The 13016-nt window shown below is 19.4% G+C and overlaps 1 protein-coding gene across 1 annotated transcript in view; it reads left to right on the top strand.

The window, feature by feature from the left end:
* LOC117172704 (E3 ubiquitin-protein ligase AMFR-like) overlaps positions 1 to 10875 on the top strand; it is a 132138-nt gene extending 121263 nt beyond the window's left edge. The window contains exons 7-8 of the mRNA XM_033360865.1: positions 4302 to 4537; positions 9948 to 10875. Coding sequence (XP_033216756.1) covers positions 4302 to 4537; positions 9948 to 10218 — 507 coding nt within the window. The 3' untranslated portion in view covers positions 10219 to 10875. The remainder of the gene's footprint in view (positions 1 to 4301; positions 4538 to 9947) is intronic.
* Positions 10876 to 13016: the final 2141 nt, after the last annotated feature.

Here is a 13016-nt window from a genome sequence, read left to right as displayed (position 1 = left end):
GGGATACTTATAAGATACTACCATGATTTTTTCAGATTTTTTGGTCCAAAAATAAATTAGGCCAAAAACCGGCCTTACCGACCCTCCCCCTTTCATCTTTTTAGTAGGTATAAAATTTAACTTTTACATCGAAAATTGATATTTTGTATTAAAAAATGAAATTTATTTTTTTGAAAATTCATGTAATTTATAAAAAATTCATCTTTTTTGTAGGTATAAAATTTAACCTTTTTCGTTGAAAATTGATATTTTTTATTAAAAAATCGAACTATTTTTTTTCTAAATTCATGTAATTTATAATTTATTGAATATTTATCTCTTTGTAGAAAATTAATTTTATTGGTTGACAATTGATATTTTTTATTAAAAAATAAAAATAATTTTTTTGAAAATTCATGTAATTTATAATTTATGGAAAATTTATCTTTTTTCTAGAAAATTAATCTTATTGGTTGAAAATTGATATTTTTTATCAAAACATCAAACTAATTTTTTGGAAAATTCATCCTTATTGGTTGAAAATTGTTATTTTTTATTAAAAAATAAAAGTTATTTTTTTGAAAATTCATGTAATTTATAAAAAAACTTATCTTTTTTGTAAGCATAAAATTCAACCATTTTTATTGAAAAGTGATATTTTTTATTGAAAAATTAAACTAATTTTTTTGAAAATTCATCATTATTGGTTGAAAATTGATATTTTTTATTAAAAAAAGAAAAATATTATTTTTTTTGAAAATTCATGTAATTTATAAAAAATTTATCTTTTTTGTAGGTATAAAATTTAACATTTTTATTAAAAAGTGATATTTTTTATTAAAAAATCAAACTAATTTTTGTGAAAATTCATAATTATTGGTTGAAAATTGATATTTTTTATTAAAAAAAGAAAAATTTATTTTTTTGAAAATTCATAATTATTGGTTGGAAATTGATATTTTTTTATTAAAAAAGAAAAAACTATTTTTTGAAAATTCATCATTATTGGTTGAAAATTGATATTTTTTATTAAAAAATGAAACTTATTTTTTTGAAAATTCATGTAATTTATAAAAAATTTATATTTTTTTGTAGGTATAAAATTTAAACTTTTCCATTAAAAATTAATATTTTTTATTGAAGAATCAAACTGATTTTTTTGAAAATTTATCATTATTGGTTGAAAATTGATATTTTTCATTAAAAAAAGAAAAATTTACTTTTTTGAAAATTCGTGTAATTTATACAAAATTTCTCTTTTTAGTAGGTATAAAATTTAACTTTTTTCATTGAAAATTGATATTTTTTATTGAAAAATCAAAATAATTTTTTTGAAAATTCATGTAATTTATAATTTATGGAAAATTTATCTTTTTTCTAGAAAATTAATCTTAGTGGTTGAAAATTTATTTTTTTTGTCAAAAAATCAAACTAATTTTTTTGAAAGTTCATCCTTATTGGTTGAAAATTGTTATTTTTTATTAAAAAATGAAAGTTGTTTTTTTTGAAAATTCATGTAATTTATAAAAAACTTATCTTTTTTGTAAGCATAAAATTCAACCTTTTTTATTGAAAAGTGATATTTTTTATTAAAAAAGGAAAAATTTATTTTTTGGAAAATTCGTATAATTTATAAAAAAATTCTCTTTTTAGTAGGTATAAAATGTAACCTTTTTCATTGAAAATTGATATTTTTTATTATAAAATTAAACTTATTTTTTGAAAATTCATGTAATTTATAAAAAATTCATTTTTCGTAGGTATAAAATTTAAACTTTTTCACTTGAAAATTGATATATTTTATTTAAAAATCAAACTAATTTTTTTGAAAATTGATGTAAATTATAATTTATGGAAATTCGATCTTTTTTGTAGAAAATTAATCTTATTGTTTGAAAATTGATATTTTTTATTAAAAAAAGAAAAAATGATTTTTTGAAAATTCATCATTATTGGTTGAAAATTGATGTTTTTTATTAAAAAATTAAACTTATTTTTTTTGAAAATTCACGTGATTTATACAAAATTTATCCTTTTTTTAGGTATAAAATTTAAACTTTTCCATTGAAAATTGATATTTTTTATTAAAAAATGAAACTTATTTTTTTGAAAATTCATGTGATTTATAAAAAAATTATCCTTTTTATGGTATAAAATTTAAACTTTTCCATTGAAAATGAATATTTTTTATCAAAAAAAAAGACAAATATTACTACTTTTTTTAAATTTCATCATTATTGGTTGAAAATTGATACTTTTTATTTAAAAAAATAAAAATGTATTTTTTTTGAAAATTCGTGTAATTTATAAAAAAATTCTCTTTTTAGTAGGTATAAAATCTAACCTTTTTCATTGAAAATTGATATATTTTATTAAAAAATCAAACTAATTTTTTTGAAATTTCATGTAATTTATAATTTATGGAAAATTTATCTTTTTTATAGAAAATTAATCTTATTGGTTAAAAATTCATATTTTTATTAAAAAATCAAAATAGTTTTTTTGAAAATTCATTATTTTTGGGTGAAAATCGATATTTTGTATTAAAAAATGAAATTTATTAAAAATTCATCTTTTTTGTAGGTAGAAAATTTAACCTTTTTCATTGAAAATTGATATTTTTTATTAAAAATTAAACTAAGTTTTTTGAAAATTCTTGTAATTTATAATTTATGGAAAATTTATCTTTTTTCTAGAAAAATTAATCTTATTGGTTGAAAATTGATATTTTTTATTAAAAAATTAAACTAATTTTCTTGAAAATTCGTCATTATTGGTTGAAAATTGATATTTTTTTATTAAAAAATGAAACTTATTTTTTTGAAAATCCATGTAGTTTATACAAAATTTATCTTTTTTGTAGGTGTAAAATTTAACCTTTTTCATTGAAAATTGATATTTTTTATTAAAACATCAAACTAATATTTTTGAAAATTCATCATTGTTGGTTGAAAATTGATATTTTTTATTAGAAAAAAGAAAAATATTATTTTTTTGAAAATTCATCATTATTTGTTGAAAATTGATATTTTAAAAAAAAAAAGTGTATTTTTTTGAAAATTTGTATAATTTATAAAAAATTTATCTTTTTTATTGGTATAAAATTTAACCTTTTTCATTGAAAATTGATATTTTTATTAAAAAATCAAACTAATTTTTTTGAAAGTTCATCCTTATTGGTTGAAAATTGTTATTTTTTATTAAAAAATGAAAGTTATTTTTTTTGAAAATTCATGTGATTTATAAAAAAATTATCCTTTTTATGGTATAAAATTTAAACTTTTCCATTGAAAATGAATATTTTTTATTAAAAAAAAAAATATTACTTTTTTAAAATTTCATCATTATTGGTTGAAAATTGATATTTTTTTATTAAAAAATGAAACTTATTTTTTTGAAAATCCATGTAGTTTATAAAAAATTTATCTTTTTTGTAGGTGTAAAATTTAACCTTTTTCATTGAAAATTGATATATTTTATTAAAAAATCAAACTAATTTTTTTGAAATTTCATGTAATTTATAATTTATGGAAAATTGATCTTTTTTGTAGAAAATTAATCTTATTGGTTAAAAATTCATATTTTTATTAAAAAATCAAAATAGTTTTTTTGAAAATTCATCATTTTTGGGTGAAAATCGATATTTTGTAATAAAAAATAAAATTTATTAAAAATTCATCTTTTTTGTAGGTAGAAAATTTAACCTTTTTCATTGAAAATTGATATTTTTTATTAAAAAATCAAACTAAGTTCTTTGAAAATTCTTGTAATTTATAATTTATGGAAAATTTATCTTTTTTCTAGAAAAATTAATCTTATTGGTTGAAAATTGATATTTTTTATTAAAAAATTAAACTAATTTTCTTGAAAATTCGTCATTATTGGTTGAAAATTAATATTTTTTTATTAAAAAATGAAACTTATTTTTTTGAAAATCCATGTAGTTATCTTTTTTTGTAGAAAATTAATCTCATTGATCGAAAATTCGTGTAATTTTCGAATTCGAGAATTCGTGTAATTTATAAAAAATTTCTCTTTTTATTAGGTATAAAATTTAACCTTTTTATTGAAAATTGATATTTTTTATTCAAAAATCAATCTAATTTCATCGGGATTTTTTAGTCATTCTGATCGAGTTTGAAAAAAAAACGAAGAAAAACGTATCGAAGTTAATAAAAAAATAAAATAAAAAATGAGGAGAAAAATGAAAGGCAATGTCTTCAGAGAAAAATCTCAGTTTCTGAATGAAATTTTCAATTTTCTTTCTATTTTCCCTTCCCAATCCCTTTTTCAAATATCTCTTTGAATTTCCGGAATTTCAGGTTCAGCAGCTCTTCCATCATTATCCGAGAAACGTAATAATTGAAGATTTGAGAGTGACAAGGTCGGTGGAATTGACGATTGAAAATATTCTTGATGGCCGATTAAGTTTGCCTCATCACGTAATTGAGGAACCGGAAACAGAAACTCAAACTCAATCGCTCATGGCTCACATTTTGCCCAACACTCAGGCTCAAAATTCTTGGGATCCTCATCTCGATATTCCAGTTGCTGATAGGTAATTCTAATTAATTTTTTATCCTTATTCTATTAATATTTTTAATAGGTATTCTAGTTCCGGTTAAAAATTCATTTTGTTTCTTGAAAATTCCTCTTTTTTAGTTGAGAATTTTGTCTTTCCTAATGAAAAATGTGTCTTGGATTGAAAAATCAACTATTTAGTTAAAAATTTACTTTTTTTGTTGTTGAAAATTCATCATTTTCGTTTGAAAATACATGTATTTTTTTTAATTAATCTTTTTGGTTAGATTTTCTTTTTTTTTTTAATTCATCATTTTCGATCAAAAAGAATTTCTTTCGCTGAAAATTAATCTTTTTGTTTGAAAGTACATGTATTTTGTTAAAAACTAATCTTTTTTGATAGAAAATTTGCTGTTCTTCAATATAAAATGCATCTTTTGGGTTGAAAATTCAACTATTTGGTTAAAAATTTACTTTTTTTTTTGTTGAAAATTCATCATTTTCGTTTGAAAATACATGTATTTTTTTTTAAATTAATCTTTTTGGTTACATTTTTTTTTGAAAATCCATCATTTTCGATCGAAAAGAATTTCTTTGGTTGCAAATTAATCTTTTTCTTCGAAAATACATGTCTTTTTTTTTAATTAATCTTTTTGGTTAGATTTTCTTTTTTTTGAAAATCCATCATTTTCGATCGAAAAGAATTTCTTTGGTTGCAAATTAATCTTTTTGTTTGAAAGTACATGTATTTTTTTTTAATTAATCTTTTTGGTTAGATTTTCTATTTTTTTTAAATTCATCATTTTCGATCAAAGAGAATTTCTTTGGCTGCAAATTAATCTTTTTGTTTGAAAGTACATGTATTTTGTTAAAAACTAATCTTTTTTGATAGAAAATTTGCTGTTCTTCAATATAAAATGCATCTTTTGGGTTGAAAATTCAACTATTTGGTTAAAAATTTACTTTTTTTTGTTTTTTTAAAAATTCATCATTTTCGTTTGAAAATACATGTATTTTTTTTTAATTAATCTTTCTGGTTACATTTTTTTTTGAAAATCCATCATTTTCGATCGAAAAGAATTTCTTTGGTTGCAAATTAATCTTTTTCTTCGAAAATACATGTCTTTTTTTTTAATTAATCTTTTTGGTTAGATTTTCTTTTTTTTTTGAAAATCCATCATTTTCGATCGAAAAGAATTTCTTTGGTTGCAAATTAATCTTTTTGTTTGAAAGTACATGTATTTTGTTAAAAACTAATCTTTTTTGATAGAAAATTTGCTGTTCTTCAATATAAAATGCATCTTTTGGGTTGAAAATTCAACTATTTGGTTAAAAATTTACTTTTTTTTTGTTGAAAATTCATCATTTTCGTTTGAAAATACATGTATTTTTTTTTAAATTAATCTTTTTGGTCACATTTTTTTTTTGAAAATCCATCATTTTCGATCAAAAAGAATTTCTTAGGTTGGAAATTAATCTTTTTGTTTGAAAATACAGGTATTTTTTTGTATAAATTTAATCTTTTTGGTGACACATTTTTCTGTTTGGTTGCAAATTCCTTTAAAAAATAAAATATTCGTTTAAAAAATAATGTATTTTAAAAAATAGATTTTTTCACTGGAAAATATATCTTCTTAAATAAAAATGTGTCTTTTCGATGAAAAAATCATTCCTTTGCTTGAAAATATATGTATTTTGTTAAAAATTAATTTTTTTTTTTGGTAGAAAATGAATCTTTTTGATTAAACAATTTTTTTCGATTTTTTGTCCTTATTACTAATAATAGTTAAAAATTAATTTTGTTGTTCTTCAGTATAAAATGTAAGTTTTGGAGTCTTTTTGTTTTGGGTTGAAAATTCCATTATTACTTTTATTTCATTGACAATTCATCTTGTGGGCATTTTTTTTAAATTCGTATCTTCAAACAAACAAAAATACAAATTTAAAAAAAAAATAGACGAATTTTCAACAAAGTAGTTAAATTTTTAAACAATCAGGTGCAATTTCTATCAACAAAAAAATAATAATTTCAACAACAAAAAAACGAATTTTTAACAAAATAGTTGAATTTTTAAGCAAAAATTTTATTTCCAACTAAAATGATAAATACAAATTTCAAAAAAAGTTTCAATTTTTATCAACAAAAAAATTAATTTTAACAAACAAAAAAATTAAATAGTTTAATTTTCTATTTTAAAAAATCGTTTTCACAACAAAAAAATAATTTTCCACAAAATAGTTAATAAAATATTAAATTTCTCAACTTCAAAAATTATTTTTGAATCCAATATGAATTTTCAAACCAAAAAAAAAGACAAATTTTAAACAAAATAGATGAATTTTCAACCCAATGGATTAAATTTGTATTAAAAAAATTCGCCTTCAACCAAGAAAATTATTTCTTAATCCAATATGAATTTTAAAAAAAGACAAATTTAAAACAAAATAGAGAAATTTGAAACAAAGTAGTTAAACTTTCAACCAAACAGATTAATTTTCTACAAAAAAAAAAAAAAAAAATTTTAACAAACAAAAAATTACATTTTCTAGCAAAAAGGTCAATTTCTATAAAAAAAAATTTTCAAATAAAAAAATCGTTTTCAACCAAAAAAACGAATTTTCCACAAAATAGTTAAATTTTAAAGGAAAAAATTCTTTTTCAACTAAAATAATAAATGTTCCTCTAAGAAAATTATTTTTGAATCGAATATGAATTTTCAAACCAAAAAAAAAGACGAATTTTAAACAAAATAGATGAATTTCGGACCCAACGGATTAAATTTCTATAAAAAAAAAGATAAATTTTCAAATAAAAAGATTAATTTTACCAAAAAAAAAAAGATGAAATAGTTAAATTTTCTATTAAAAAAAACAAACAAATTTCCACAAAATAGTTAAATTTTTAAGCAAAAAAATGCATTTTCAAATAAAATAATAAACTTTCAACCAAAAAAATTATTTTTGAATCCAATATGAATTTTCAAAAAAGAAAAACACAAATTTTCAACAAAGAAGTTAAATTTTCTATCAAAAAGATTAAATTTCTATAAAAAAAATTTTCAATAAAAAGATTAATTTTAACAAACAAAAAATTAAATAGTTAAATTTTTAAGCAAAAATTTTATTTTCAACTTAAATGATAAATTTTCAAACAAAAATACAAATTTAAAAAAAAAATAGACGAATTTTCAACAAAGCAGTTAAACTCTTAAGCAATAAAGTTCAATTTCTATCAACAAAAAATTAATTTTAACAAAACAAAAAATGAAATAGTTAAATTTTCTATTTTAAAAAATCGTTTTCACAACAGAAAAAGAATTTTCCACAAAATAGTTAATAAAATAATAAATTTTCAACTACGAACATTATTTTTGAATCCAATATGAATTTTCAACCCAACGGATTAAATTTGTATAAAAAAAAGATAAATTTTCAAATAAAAAAATTAATTTTAATAAACAAAGAATAAAATATTGAAGTTTTCTATTTAAAAAAGTCGCCTTTAACAAAAAAACGAATTTTCCACCAAATAGTTCAATTTTAAAGGAAAAAAATTCTTTTTCAACTAAAATAATAAATTTTCCACTAAGAAAATTATTTCTGAATCCAATATGAATTTTCAAACAAAAAAAAAGACAAAGTTTAAACAAAATAGATGAATTTCCAACCCAGCGGATTAAATTTCTATAAAAAAAGATAAATTTTCAAATAAAAGGATTAATTTTAACAAACAGAAAATGAAATAGTTAAATTTTCTATTTAAAAAAAAAACGAATTTTCCACAAAATAGTTTAATTTTTAACCAAAAAAATGCATTTTCAACTAAAATAATACAATTTTCAAACAAATAAAAAGACAATTTTTCAACAAAGTAGTTAAATTTTCTATCAGAAAGATTAAATTTCTATTTTAAAAAATACATTTTAAATAAAAAGATTAATTTTAACAAACAAAAAATTAAATAGTTAAATTTTCTATTTAAAAAAATGGTTTTTAACCAAAAAAAACAACAAAACGAATTTTCAACCAAGAAAATTAATTTTCAATCCAATATGAATTTTCAAACAAACAAAAATACAAATTTAAAAAAAAATAGACGAATTTTCAACAAAGCAGTTAAACTCTTAAGCAATAAAGTTCAATTTCTATCAACAAAAAATTAATTTTAACAAAACAAAAAATGAAATAGTTAAATTTTCTATTTTAAAAAATCGTTTTCACAACAGAAAAAGAATTTTCCACAAAATAGTTAATAAAATAATAAATTTTCAACTACGAACATTATTTTTGAATCCAATATGAATTTTCAACCCAACGGATTAAATTTGTATAAAAAAAAAGATAAATTTTCAAATAAAAAAATTAATTTTAATAAACAAAGAATGAAATATTGAAGTTTTCTATTTAAAAAAGTCGCCTTTAACAAAAAAACGAATTTTCCACCAAATAGTTAAATTTTAAAGGAAAAAAATTCTTTTTCAACTAAAATAATAAATTTTCCACTAAGAAAATTACTTCTGAATCCAATATGAATTTTCAGACAAAAAAAAGGCAAAGTTTAAACAAAATAGATGAATTTCCAACCCAGCGGATTAAATTTCTATAAAAAAAAAGATAAATTTTCAAATAAAAGGATTAATTTTAACAAACAAAAAATGAAATAGTTAAATTTTCTATTTAAAAAAAAACGAATTTTCCACAAAATAGTTTAATTTTTAAGCAAAAAAAATGCATTTTCAAACAAATAAAAAGACAAATTTTCAAGAAACTAGTTCAATTTTCTATCAAAAAGATTAAATTTCTATTTTAAAAAATACATTTTAAATAAAAAGATTAATTTTAACGAAAAATTAAATAGTTAAATTTTCTATTAAAAAAATGGTTTTTAACCAAAAAAAAACAACAAAACGAATTTTCAACAAAATAGTTAAATTTTCAAGCAAAACTTTTATTTTCAAATAAAATAATAAATTTTCAACCAAGAAAATTAATTTTGAATCCAATATGAATTTTCAAACAAACAAAAATACAAATTTAAAAAGAAAATAGACGAATTTTCAACAAAGCAGTTAAATTCTTAAGCAATAAGGTTCAATTTCTATCAACAAAAAAATTAAATAGTTAAATTTTGTATTTTAAAAAATCGTTTTCATAACAAAAAAAGAATTTTCCACAAAATAGTTAATAAAATAATAAATTTTCAACTACGAACATTATTTTTGAATCCAATATGAATTTTCAACCCAACGGATTAAATTTGTATAAAAAAAAAAGATAAATTTTCAAATAAAAAAATTACTTTTAATAAACAAAGAATGAAATATTGAAGTTTTCTATTTAAAAAAGTCGCCTTTAACAAAAAAAAAAAACGAATTTTCCACCAAATAGTTGAACTTTTTCAAAGAAAGAAATGAATTTTCCACTAAATTTTGATGAATTGATTTCAGTGGCGAGGAACCGTCGAATCTTGGCGGTCGCTTCTCAAAATCGTCAGTCGAACGAGAGCGAATTTTGCAGCGTCGAAAGGAACATCTTCTGCTCTCCGCTCGCCGGAAATACATCGAGAAACGCCGGAAAAGCGAAACTGTAACAGTTCCTTCCGAATCGCAATCGCCGTCCTTCTGCTGTTCCTCCTCGTCGAGAAGTACAAACGAAATCGCTTCTTTTTCTCCTTCTTCTCCTTTTGCTTCTTCTTCTTCTTCTTCTTCTTCTTCTTAAAAATACGTCCAATCCAAAGAAAAAGAAAAAGAATATTTTCCTCATCTCAGGACTCGATCCGCCAGGAAAAGGAACCAGGATCTTCTTCTTTTTCTCCATTTTTCAAGTTCAATTCTCGAGAGAAAAAATAAAAAATTGAACGAAACTTTTGCGGAAAATGAAAAACTAAAAAAAAAAAAGGAAAAGAAAAGGAAAAAAGAGAAAAGAAAAAGGAAAATGAAGGTGAAATTTAATTTTAAATTTTCTATTTATTTTAAACCGATTTGAAATTGATGCCAAAAAAAAATTGCGATTTATTATTCGAATTCGAAAGATTGCGAAAACGAAAGAGATTGAAAGAATGAAAAGTTGCGCGAGTTTTTATTCTCAATAGGCCGAGTACTTGAAACTAGAGTTCTGGAGAGAGAATATTCTGGAGAATATTTTTTTTTTTTTTATTAAATTCTTTAGCAGAATGTAATAATTTTAAAATATGAATATCAAATGGGAAATATTAAGAACGAAATTATCCTTCTAGTATTGAGAAAATACTCTCCAGAATAGTTGAAATTTAATTTTAATTTGGCCTTACTAATGCCGATTACGACTTGATTAAGATTTTTTTTTTATTATTTCGTTAGCAATTATTTCCCAGCCTTGAATATTTCGTCCTAGAATTTAAAAAAAAAAATGATTTTATTTTTCGACGCACCTATCGCAATCGTTTTTTTCTCTGGATGGGAAAATACTCTAATTTTTGAAGCTTGAGAAAAAGTTTTAGAGTTTCGAGCATCAAATTTACGCGAAAATTGAAATTTTCTTAAATTTAGATATTTTTTTAGGGTTTTTCTCATCACTAAAATTTTATACAATGATTTTATTTTTATGTTTTAAATATGAATTTTAAGAGAAAACTGAAAAAGACTTTAGACTATTAAAAATTATTTTCTAAAATATTGAAAAATAATTGAAAATTAAGATTTGAAACAAAAATTAACTAAGTTTAGGAGATATCTACCAGTTTTAAAAACATAAGAAAATAATTTGAAACTTGAAAAGATTTTTTTTCAATTACGAAGGAATTGTTAATTTGGTGGATTTTTAAAAAATTTCAAATGTTTTAAAGAGAATCAAACAAAATTTCTTAGGATTTCTGCTAAAATTTGTTATTATTTTTAATTTACAAAAATGAGCTTTAAGAGAAAATTCGAAAAACTAAATTTTTTAATTTTTAAAAGTTTTCAAGAGAAATTAACAAATTTTCTTGAAATTCCTGGGAAAATTTTAAATGATTTTTTATTTTCAAAAATGAATTTTAAGAGGAAATTGAATAAAAAAATTTTTTTAAACATTTAAAATGCTGTTCTAAAGTGTTGAGAAAGAATTAAAACGATTTTAAAGCAAAAAATGTCGATTTTAGAAGATTAAAAAAATTTAGAAAAAGTTCGAGAAATATTTAAAAGTTTGAAAAGATTTTAAAATGATGGAAAACTTGGACAATTTTTTTTTACCTAATCAAAATGTTGATTTGATTTCGAAAAAGAAGCTTTTCAAGAATTTTGAAAAGTTTCAAGATAATAACAATTTTTTTTATTGTTCCTAGGAAAATTTCAAATTATTTTTTGTTTAAGAAAATTAATTTTATGATAAAGTTGAAAAGGTTTAAAAAATATTCTATTTGCTTTTCAAAAATTTTGAAAAAGATTTTTTTAAAGATTTTTAACCGAAATCGGTCAATTTTGCAAGATTAAAAATTTTAAAAAATTCAAGTTTAAGAAATATTGACAAATTTAAAAAAGAGAAAATTAATTTAATACTGGAAAGAAAATTTAAAAATTACAACGAAATGTAATTTTTGAAGATTTTAAATAAAAAAACTTGAAACTTTTTAAAAATGTAAAAAGTAAACATTTTTCTTGAAATTCCTGGGAAAATTTTTTAAAAAATTTATTTTTAAAAATGATTTTCAAGAAAAAATTTTTAAAAATTAAAAAAAAAACATTTAAAAGGCTCTTCTAAAATTTTAAGAAAGAATTAAAAAAGATCTTGAAGCGAAAATTTTCGTTTTTGCAACATTAAAAAAGTTTATGGAAAGTTTAAGAAATATTTAGAAATTTGAAAAGATTTAAAAATAATTTAAAACTTGGAAATATTTTTCAAAAATTAAACAAAATGTAATTTCGAAAAAGAATGTTTTTAAAATTTTTGAAAGGTTTCAAGATAATAAAATTTTTTTAAATTTCTGGAAAAATTTGAAATTGCTTTATTTACAAAAATTATTTCTAATAAAAATTGAAAATATTTTGAAAACATTGTACTTGCTTTCTTAAAATTTAAAAAACAATTTTTTCAAATATTTTAAACTAAAATTGGTCAATTTTTCAAGATTACAAATTTTAGAAACAACTCAAGTTTAAGAAATATTGGCAAATTAAAAAAAAATTGAGAAAATTAATTTAAAACTTGAAAGAAATATAAAAACATTACAACGAAATCTAAATTTCGAAGATTTTTAATAAAAAATTCGAAGCTTTTTAAAAGTTTTGAAAGGCTTCAAGAAAAAGTAACACATTTTCTCGAAATTCCTGGCAACATTTTTTTATTATTTTTTATTTTCAAAAATGATTTTCAAAAAAAAAATTGAAAAAACATTTTAAATGCTTTTCTACTATTTTGAGAAAGAATGAAAAAAATATTAATGCAAAAAAATTTTATTTTGCAAGCATAAAAATGTTTAGAAAAAGTTCGAGAAATATTTAAAAGATCGAAAAGATTTTTAAATAATTTATAAATTGGAAAGATTAAAAAAAAATTAAACA

The sequence above is a fragment of the Belonocnema kinseyi genome, chromosome 5, assembly GCF_010883055.1.
Source record: "Belonocnema kinseyi isolate 2016_QV_RU_SX_M_011 chromosome 5, B_treatae_v1, whole genome shotgun sequence".
Taxonomy (NCBI): Eukaryota; Metazoa; Arthropoda; class Insecta; order Hymenoptera; family Cynipidae; genus Belonocnema; species Belonocnema kinseyi.
The sequence above is the reverse complement of the archived record's forward strand: the minus strand, read 5'-3'. Positions and strand labels throughout refer to the sequence as shown.